A 9706-nucleotide genomic window follows, 5' to 3' on the forward strand; every position below is an offset into this window, starting at 1 on the left:
GGGGCGGGGGGACGGCGACAGCGACAGCGACGTCACCGACGCCAAAGGGTCCCCCCGGTGTGTCCCCCCCCCCGGGCAGGGACAGCCCCGCACGGCGGGGACGGCCCGGGGACAGCCTGGGGGACCCCCGGTCACCGGGAGCCCCCTCTGGTCACCTGGCGGTGCCTTTGTCACCTGGGTGTCCCTTTTGTCACTCGGGTGTCCCTGTGTCACCAGGGTCCCCCTCATTTCCCCCTCCCCCGTGCACCTTTAATGTCCTCAGTGTCACCTGGACCCCCCCCCAAGTCCCCACATTTCCCCCCTGGGGTCCCTCTTTGTCACCTGGGTCCCCCCCCGTTGTCACCCGGACCCTCTCCCTGTCCCCCCCGCCAGGTCCCCTGGGGCCCCCATTGTCACCTGGGGGTTTCCTGCCCCAAATGTCACCGGTGACGCAGAGGAAGCCCCAGTCCCGCCTCCCAGCCTGTCCCAAAAAACCCCAACAGTCGCCCCAAAATCCCCAAAAAACCCAAATCCCCCCCAAAAACCCTGAGGCGTTACTGCTGCTGCCACCGCCTTTATTGGGGTGTCACCTCCCTGTGTTCCCCCCAAAGTCTCCAGGCTGCTGTGGGGAGGCTTGGGGTGACACCAAGGGTTTGGGGTGACATCGAGGCCTTGGAGTGACATCGAGGGCCCAGAGTGACATCGAGAGGCTCAGGGTGACACTGAGAGCTTGGGGTGACATCCAGAGGCTCAGGGTGACACCGAGGGCTTGGGGTGACACCGAGAGCTTGGGGTGACATCGATGGTTTGGGGTGACACTGAGGGGCCTGGAGTGACAACGAGGGCTTGGGGTGACACTGAGAGTTTGGGGTGACATCCAGAGGCTCAGGGTGACACCGAGAGCTTGGGGTGACATCGATGGTTTGGGGTGACACCAAGGGACCCGAAATGACATCGAGGGCTTGGGGTGACATCCAGAGGCTCAGGGTGACACCGAGGGGCCTGGGGTGACAACGAGGGCTTGGGGTGACACTGAGAGTTTGGGGTGACATCCAGAGGCTCAGGGTGACACCGAGGGCTTGGGGTGACACCAAGGGACCCGAAATGACCTCGAGGGCTTGGGGTGACATCCAGAGGCTCAGGGTGACACCGAGGGGCCTGGGGTGACATTGTGGGCTCAGGGTGACACTGAGAGCTTGCAGTGACATCGAGAGCTCAGGGTGACATCATGGTGGCTCCAGCTCACGGCGCTCTGGACCCGTTGCTGGCATCTCGGTGTCCCCAAGTCCTTGCGGGTTCCGGGTGACCGTGACCGGCCCCGGGCAGGTTCCGGGGGGATTTTGGGGACCCCCGTAGGGTGGGGGTGGTCCCGGGCCCCCCTCACGCGCAGGGCGCCTCCCTGCAGAGCCGGATGTGGATGGCCGAGTTGTGCCGCGGGTTGTCCCCGTCGCCGTCCCCGCTGTCGGCGCTGTCGGGGCGCTCGCGGTGGCGCTCGCGGTGCCGGTGCCGGTGGTCCCGGAGGGGCACGGAGGAGGTGCTGGCGTGCAGCCGCAGCGCGCCGCCCGCGCCCGCCTGCAGCTGCAGCGCCAGGTTGATGGTGCGGGGCACGGCGAGCCCCAGCCCGTGCAGCCGCAGCTCCCCGGGAGCCCCCCCGGGACCCCCGCCCGGCGCCAGGAGCCGCTGGCAGCGCCGCAGCTGCGCCCGGAAATCCGAGCGTGACGTCACGAACACGTCATTGCTGCCCGGGACGGCGGCGGCGGCGGCGGCGGAGGGGGGGGGGGAGCCCGGGGTAGGGGGGGCTGGCCCCGGGGGGGGCGGGGCACGGCGGCGGCGGCGCGAGGGGGGCCCGGGGAGCGCCCCCGGCGGCGGGGACGGAGCTGCGGAGCGGCCCGAAGACATTCTGGGGAGGGGGGGGGGGGAAATGGGGAGGGGGCGTCATGGGGGCATCCCGGAACCCCCCCGGGAACCCCCGAACCTCCCCCACACCCCGAACACCCCCTCTAGACCCCACAACCGCCCCCAGACCCCCCCAAACCCACCGTGACCTCCTCCCCCGAGGACATTCTGGGCAGAGGCGGGAAAATGGGGAGGGGGAGTCAGAGGAGGAACCCGGGACCCTCCCCACACCCCGAACTCCCCCCCCAGACTCCCCCAAAACCGCCCGTGACCCCCCGTGACCCCCTGACCCTCCCCGTGACCCCCCAACCTCCCCCCCGACACTGAACCCACCCCTAGACCCCCCCCCAAACCCCCCGGAACCCGCCCCAGGGCCCCCTCCCCAAAATCCCCCCCCCCCGAACCTCGCGCGTCCCGCGCCGCCGCCGCTTCCGCTACGAGGCCACGCCTCCCCCCGAGCCACGCCCCGCATCGGCGCGGACACGCCCATATAAACACCGCCCACACCGAACCACGGCCCCCCCGCGCGCCAGGGAGCGTTTTTTGGGGTGTTTTTAGGGTTTTTTAGGGCCGACAGGGGGCGCTCCGCCCCCTCCCATCGTGCACGAGCCCCGCCCCCCTCGGATCCGCCATTTTGGGGGTTTTTAATTAATAAAAACCGTTAATTTTTTAGTTAATCAGCGGGGATGATTGCGTGGGAGTGGCTTAAGGGAAACCACGCCCCTTTTCACAGACAGATGCCCACACAGCCATGCCCACAAAGGGGAGGGGCCTCGCTGCACAGACCACGCCCCCTCGCGGTTAACAAAGGGCCGCGGCCCCTTTAAGCGCCGCCATGGCGGCCAATGGGCGCGCGCGCCGCACGGCGGGCGCTGATTGGCCGCGGGCGGGGCCCCGCCCCCTCCCCCGGCCGGCGCTGTCCCGGTGCTGAACGCGGCCATGAGCGGCGGCGTCTACGGCGGCGGTAACGGGGCGGGGCCAGGCCCCGGGGGCGGGGCTACCGCGGGGGGCGTGGTCACGGCGGGAGGGGCGGGGCTAAGGCGGCAGGGGGGTAAAGGGGTGGGGCATGGGGGGGTCCCCGGGGGTTCGGGGGGGTCCCGGTGTCACCGTTGTGTCCCCCCACTGTGAGGTGGGGGTCGGGGGGGCTCCCGGTGTCACCGCCGTGTCCCCGTCCTCTCAATGTGAGGGGGGCGTACGGGGGGCTCATTGTCCCGGGGGGGTCCCGGTGTCACCGTCACTGTCCCTCAATGTGAGGGGGGTGTCCCGGGGGGGTCTCATTGTCCTGGGGGTCCTGGTGTCACCGTCGTGTCCCCGTCCCCTCAATTCCGGGGGGGTATCACTGTCCTGGGGGGTCCTGCTGTCCCCTCAATGTCCTGGGGGCGTCCCGGGGGGCTGTCACTGGCCCGGGGGTGCCCTCATTGTCCTGGTGTCACCATCGTGTCACCGCCGTGTCCCCTCCCCAGACGAGGTCGGGGCCCTGGTGTTCGACATCGGCTCCTTCTCGGTGCGCGCGGGCTATGCCGGCGAGGACTGTCCCAAGGTCAGTGGCACCGCGGCCCCTCCTGTCCCCTCGGTGTCCCCCCCGTGTCCCTGCCACACCCCCCCGGACAGACGGGGCCGCCGTGTCCCCAGCATGCCATCCCCATGGTGGTGACAGTGCCACCATCTCCACGGCCATGGTGTCCCCGAGGCCACCCTAGGCCAACGTCCCCATGGTGGTGACAATGCCACCACCCCCATGGCCACGATGTCCTCAGGGCCACCCCCAGGCCCTGTCCCCAAGGTGGTGGCACTGTCCCCTCGCTGTCCCCAGGCGGATTTCCCCACCACCGTGGGGCTGCTGTCCCCGGACGAGGTGTCCCTGGAGCTGGACGGGGACAAGGACAAGAAGGGTGGCAAGGTGTACTACATCGACACCAACGCGCTGCACGTGGCCCGCGAGGGCGTCGAGGTCCTGTCCCCCCTCAAGAACGGCATGAGTGAGTGTGGGGACATTGGGGGGACACTGGGGACATGGGGGGACATGGGGGGAACTGGGGACAGTCGGGACACTGGGGACATGGGGGGACACAGAGCAATGTGTGGGCACCAAGGGGACTGCAGGGGACACGAGGAGAGATCAGGGACATTTGGGGACATTGGGGCACACGGAGAGGCACGGGAGGACACGGGGGGAAGGTGGGGGGACAGCACAGGGACATTTGGGGACATTGGGGCACACGGAGAGGCACAGGAGGACACCAGGGCCTGGGGGTCTCAGGGATCGGGTTGGGAGTCTTGGGGGTGGCTGTCGTGCCCCGGCCTGCGTGTCCCCAATGTCCCCAATGTCCCCAATGTCCGCAGTTGAGGACTGGGAGTGCTTCCAGGCCATCCTGGACCACACCTACGGCAAGCACGTCAAGTCGGAGCCGGGGCTGCACCCGGTGCTCATGTCCGAGGCGCCGGTAGGTGTGACACGGCTGTCCCCTCCCCGGTGCCCCCTGGGCGTCCCCAGGTGTGACCTGGCTGTCCCCAGTGTGCCCCGGGTGTCCCCAGTGTCCCCCTGTCCCCCCTGTGTGGCAGTGGAACACGCGAGCCAAGCGGGAGAAGCTGACGGAGCTCATGTTTGAGCACTACAACATCCCGGCCTTCTTCCTCTGCAAGACGGCCGTGCTCACCGCGTATCCCTGCTGTGGCACCTGAGTGTCACCATAGTGCCACCCCTGTGTCACCTTCGTGTCACCTCGGGATCACCCTGTGTCCCCCCCGGGTGTCCCCGTTGTGCCCCTTGACCCCCGGCTCAGCTGAGCAAATGGGTGCAGCACGGGGCTGGGTGTGTCCAGCAGGGCTGGGCGTGGCCAGGAGAGGTTGGGCGTGGCCAGTGGGTGTGGCCAGGGCGGGGTCCCGCCCCCGTTGTGCCCCCTTGACCCCGGGCTCAGCTTTGCCAATGGGCGCAGCACGGGGCTGGTGCTGGACTCGGGCGCCACCCACACCACGGCCATCCCCGTGCACGACGGCTACATCCTGCAGCAAGGTGAGAGCACACCTGGGACAGGTGAGAGAGAACCTGGGACACACCTGGGACGCACCTGGAGTAGGGGGGGCACATTGGGTACATCCTGCAGCAAGGTGAGAGCACCAGGGACACACCTGGGACAGGTGAGAACACACGCAGGACACACCTGGGGCAGGTGAGAACACAGCTGGGACACACCCAGGCAGGGGAGGAGCACCAGGGACACACCTGGGAGAGGTGAGAACACACGCAGGACACACCTGGCACAGGTGACAGCTTACCCGGAACAACCACAATGGCCACCCCCCCCCCGCCCCCCCAGCCAGGTGAGCGCCCACCTGTGGCAGGTGAGGGTGGGCGTGGCCTGACGCCGGCCCCGCCCCGCAGGGATCGTCAAGTCGCCGCTGGCCGGGGATTTCATCTCCATGCAGTGCCGGGAGCTCTTCCAGGAGCTCAACATCGACATCGTGCCCCCCTACATGATCGCCGCCAAGGTGGGCGGGGCTAAGGGCGGCCAATCAGGGAGGGTTGGGCCACACACAATGCTCCTCCCACTTGTGGGTGGGGTTATGCTTAGTCCCATCCTTTTTGGGGTGGCCTCATTTAGCTCCACCCCTTTCTGAGCAGACTAAATTTTAGGTCCGCCCATTTTGGGGTGGGCTTTTCCCCTAGCTCCGCCTCTTTGAGATCACACCCCTCATTGGACAGTGCTACCATTTAGCCCCACCCCCTGAGTGACATCACCCTTAGACTCCTCTTACCCCCACCCAGGGGAGGCTCCTCCCCTTTCCTTTTGCATTATTACTCCCAAACCACGCCCTTTTCTCCTCGGCCACGCCCCCATGGCCGCGGCTTCTCCCCCTGCAGGAGCCGGTGCGGGAAGGGGCCCCCCCCGAGCTGGAAGAAGAAGGAGAAGCTACCCCAGGTGTCCAAATCCTGGCACAACTTCACCTGCAACGTGAGATGGGGGGTTTGGGGGTCCCCGAGTGGGATTTTGGGGTCCCCGAGGGGGATTTGGGTGTCCCACCCCATTTTTTGGGGTCCCCGCAGGAGGTGATCCAGGACTTCCAGGCCTCGGTGCTGCAGGTCTCGGACTCCCCCTATGATGAGCAGTGAGTGCCGGGTCTGGGGGGGTTTTGGGGGGAATTTTGGGGTGGGGGGGACCCCAAACTCGGCCGTTGTCACCGCAGGGTGGCGGCGCAGATGCCCACGGTGCACTACGAGATGCCCAACGGGTACAACACCGACTACGGGGCCGAGCGGCTGCGCATCCCTGAGGGGCTCTTCGACCCCTCCAATGTCAAGGTCTGGGCTTGGGGGTCCTGGGGGGGGTCTCTGAGGGGGGGGTTGGGGTCTCTGAGGGGTGTTTGGGGTCCTGAGGGGTCTCTGAGGTGGGGTTTGCAGTCCTGGGGGGTTTAGGAGACCCCCATGCCCTGAGTTCTGCCCTACTGACTCTTCCAGTGTCAAGGTTTGAGGGTCCCTGGGGGGGGGTTTGGGGGTCCCAGGAGGTTTGTGGGTTCCCGGGGGGGTTTTGGGACCCCCTGACCCCCCTGTTTTTTCCCCAGGGCCTCTCGGGGAACACCATGCTGGGCGTGGGACACGTGGTGACCACCAGCATCGGGATGTGTGACATCGACATCCGGCCCGTGGGTCTGGGGGCGCCGGGGGGCCCGGGGGGGGGGGTCCAGGGGGGGCGGCAGGGACCCCTCCCCACATCCCTGTCCCCGTGTCCCCTCCAGGGTCTCTATGGCAGTGTCATTGTCACCGGCGGGAACACGCTGCTGCAGGGCTTCACTGACCGCTTGAACCGCGAGCTGGCCCAGAAAACGCCCCGGTGAGGGACCCTGGGACCCCCGGGATGGGGACCCCAAACCCCCCCTGTGAGGGACCCCCACAATTTGGGAAGGGGGGACTGAACAAAACCCCAAATTCTGCCTGGGAGAGACCCCCTGATGTTGGGATGGGGGGACCCCAAACCCCTCTGAGGGACATTTGGGGGTGGGGGGGAACCAGACTGGGCCTCAGAGTTTCTCCCAGTTATCACCAGTCACTCCCAGTCACTCCTGTGGTGGTTTCCCAGTCACACCCAATATCTCCAGTGCTGCCAGTGCCCCCAGTGGTTCATAGCTGTTCCCCCAGTTGCCCCCAGTGGTTCACAGCCGTTCCCCAGTGGCTCCCAGTGCTCCCAGTAACCCCCCTCTCCCAGAGCATGCGCCTGAAGCTCATCGCCAGCAACAGCACCATGGAGCGGCGCTTCAGCCCCTGGATCGGAGGCTCCATCCTGGCCTCGCTGGTGAGTACGGGGCTCCAGGGGGAGCCGGGGGTCCCCCCACGAGGGACCCCTCAAAACGGCCCCAAATTCCCTGCAGGGCACCTTCCAGCAGATGTGGATCTCCAAGCAGGAGTACGAGGAGGGCGGGAAGCAGTGCGTGGAGCGCAAGTGCCCCTGAGGGAATCTGAGGGGAACCTGAAGGACCCTGAGGAGCCTTGAGGGGATTTGAGGGAACCTGAGGGGTCCTGAAGGGATCTGAGGGCATCTGAAGGGCCCTGAGGGAACCTGAGGGGTCCTGAAGGAGCCTTGAGGGGATCTGAGGGAACCTGAGGGGAAAATCGACCAGGAATCCATTAAAACCCGCACAACCCACCTGGAACCGGCTCAGTGGCGGCAGGGATCGGTGGAGGCGGTTCGTGGGTGGGGCGGCGGGGTTTTTTTCACCGATTCTGGCGGATTTCGCCTCAAAAAACGGATGCCCGGTCATGTGACGGGTGGGGCGGCGGCACGTGCCGGGGCAGGTGGCGCTGCTGCGCAGGCGCGAGGGCACGTGACAGCGAAAGGGCGGGAGAGCGTGCGCGAGACGCCGCGCGGGTCTCTCGCGAGAACTCGGAGACGTCTGCGGCGGCACCGCCCCCCTGCGGCCGCGGCGGGAACTGCCCGCCGCCGTTTTCGCGAGAACCCCGCGTGCGCCCCGTGAGCTCCGTTACCGGGCGGGTGGGGCGGGGGGAGGGAGGAAGAGAGAGAGCCGGTTCGGTGACGTCACGAACCGGAACGGTGACGTCACGACCCGGAACGGTGACGTGAGTACTCGGCCGAAGGAGAGACCGGCGCTGGAACGGGGACAGGGGGACGGGGGGGTGTGCGGGGGGAAAGGCACCCGCAGTGCGCACGCGCGGCCCCCTCACGGACTCCAGCTGCCGGCAGCCTCCGCGCGCGCGGTGAGGACCCCGCGCAGGGCGGCCTTACTCCGCCTGTTCCGCCTTCCGGCCGCCCGCCGTTCCCCTCCCCGCGCTTCGCCGCCCCCCTCAGGCCTTTAGCGAAATCCTCCCGGTGCCTCCTGCCCTTCCCCCCGTCCGGCGTTCTCCCGCGCTCTCCGCGCAGGCACTCCCCGCGGCCACCCCCCGCTCCTGAGGCCCCCTCTCTCTCCCCGCGCGCCGACTCTCGCGATTGGCCGCCGCGCGCCCCGCAGCCGCTCCTATTGGGCGAACCCCGCCGCCCCTCCCCTTTCAGTGGGCGTTCCCGCGCTGAGCCCCGCCCTCTCCTATATAAGCCCCGGCGGGCCGCCGCGGCGCTGCCATCGCGGGCGGGAGGCGGCGGGCGCGGAGGCCCCGCGCGTGCGGCTCCCCCCGCTACCCCCCCCCCTCCGCCGGCGCATGCGCGGGGGCGGCGCGGCGCAGCGCGCAGGCGCGGGCCGGGCCGCCATGGCGGCGGCGCCTGAGGCCTTCCTGGTGCCGCCGCCGCCGCCGCCTCCTCCCCCGCCGCCGCCGCGGCCCCGACCGAGCCTCCCGAGCCGCCGCGGCCCCGCAATGGCCTCCGCGCCGCGGGCGGTGGCGGCGGGAAGCGGCGCGCAGCAGCTGCGGGGCGAAGCAGCCGGCGTGGAAGCGGCGGCGCCGCGCGGCCTCGGAGTGCGGCCCGGTGCTGCCCTCAGAGTTCCTGCTCGGCGGGAACATCTTCGACCCGCTCAACCTTAACAGCCTGCTGGACGAGGAGGTCAGCCGGGCTCTGAACGCCCGAACCCCGCAGTCTTCGCCGCTCCCGCAGCGCGGCCGCGACCCCGTGGAGATCCTGGTGCCGCGGGACATCACGGACCCGCTGAGCCTGAACGCGCCCGGTGAGGGGCTGCGCCTGGCCTCGCCCGCCAAGAGCGCCCGCCGCCGGCACCGGCACCGCGGGCAGCAGCGGGGCGGTACCGCCAGCACCGCCGCGACCGCCGGGACCGCCGGTGAGGAGCCCGCCGGCCCGCCGAACCCTCCGCCGCCGCCACCGCCCCCGCCGTGCCCCGCCGCCCTGCCCGCCCCCGGCCGGCACCGCAAGCGCCGACGGACTTGCAGCAAATCCGAGGGGCCTCGCCCTCCTCCTCCTCCTCCCAGCACCACCGAGAAGCCGAAACCCCCCGGTAAGGCGGCGCAGCGCCCGCGGCACCAGGTGCGCAAGTTCCAGTACGGGAATTACTGCAAATACTACGGGTACCGCAACCCCGACGTGGAGGACGCGCGGCTGCGGGCGCTGCGGCCCGAGTGGTTCGCGGGCAAGGAGGTGCTGGACGTGGGCTGCAACGTGGGGCACCTGACGCTGAGCATCGCCAAGCGCTGGGCGCCCGCCAGGGTGGTGGGGCTGGACATTGACGGGCGGCTGATCCGCTCGGCGCGCCAGAACATCCGCCACTACCTGTCCGAGGGGCTGGGGGCGGACGGCGAGGCCGCGGGGGCGCCCAGGAAGGGATTCCCCGCCGCGCTCTTGGCCAGCCGGGGCCCCATCGCCGCCCCGCAGCTGCCGCCCGACGGGCCCGGGGCCGCCGATTTCCCGCACAACGTGGTGTTCGTCACGGTGAGAGAGCGGGG

The 9706-nt window shown here is 69.2% G+C and overlaps 3 protein-coding genes across 3 annotated transcripts; 2 read left to right on the forward strand and 1 right to left on the reverse strand.

The window, feature by feature from the left end:
* Positions 1-537: 537 nt before the first annotated feature.
* LOC118701429 (ribonuclease P protein subunit p20-like) lies at positions 538-2599 on the reverse strand. Its single transcript, XM_036406050.2, has 2 exons — positions 2280-2599; positions 538-1879 (listed from the first exon to the last, which is right to left on the reverse strand). The coding sequence occupies exons 1-2, from the start codon at positions 2363-2365 to the stop codon at positions 1360-1362; spliced, it is 606 nt and encodes a 201-aa protein (XP_036261943.2). The 5' UTR covers positions 2366-2599; the 3' UTR covers positions 538-1359.
* Positions 2600-2738: 139 nt separating this feature from the next.
* Positions 2739-7521, forward strand: LOC118701431 (actin-like protein 6B). The gene is given in 15 exon segments (XM_036406052.2): positions 2739-2839; positions 3339-3415; positions 3689-3854; positions 4219-4319; positions 4438-4535; positions 4794-4888; positions 5258-5364; positions 5738-5758; positions 5760-5828; positions 5921-5982; positions 6061-6175; positions 6436-6516; positions 6610-6704; positions 7079-7163; positions 7240-7521. Coding segments are annotated over 15 exon segments (1278 nt in total). The 5' UTR covers positions 2739-2814; the 3' UTR covers positions 7321-7521.
* Positions 7522-8518: 997 nt separating this feature from the next.
* LOC118701430 (7SK snRNA methylphosphate capping enzyme-like) lies at positions 8519-9692 on the forward strand (the record flags this gene model as incomplete). Its single annotated transcript, XM_054518490.1, is given in 3 exon segments — positions 8519-8617; positions 8620-8709; positions 8712-9692. Coding segments are annotated over 3 exon segments (1170 nt in total), but the record flags the coding sequence as incomplete, so codon positions are not given.
* Between the last annotated feature and the right edge of the window lie 14 nt (positions 9693-9706).

Source organism: Molothrus ater, unplaced genomic scaffold, assembly GCF_012460135.2.
Source record: "Molothrus ater isolate BHLD 08-10-18 breed brown headed cowbird unplaced genomic scaffold, BPBGC_Mater_1.1 matUn_MA670, whole genome shotgun sequence".
NCBI lineage: Eukaryota > Metazoa > Chordata > Aves > Passeriformes > Icteridae > Molothrus > Molothrus ater.

Bases quoted from the DNA above. Each gene is read 5' to 3' on its own strand.
- LOC118701429 (XM_036406050.2), bottom strand. From the start codon at position 2,365: ATGGGCGTGTCCGCGCCGATGCGGGGCGTGGCTCGGGGGGAGGCGTGG. The intron at 1,880-2,279 runs GTTCGGGGGGGG...CCCCCTCCCCAG, and splicing joins GGCGGCGCGGGACGCGCGAG to AATGTCTTCGGGCCGCTCCG.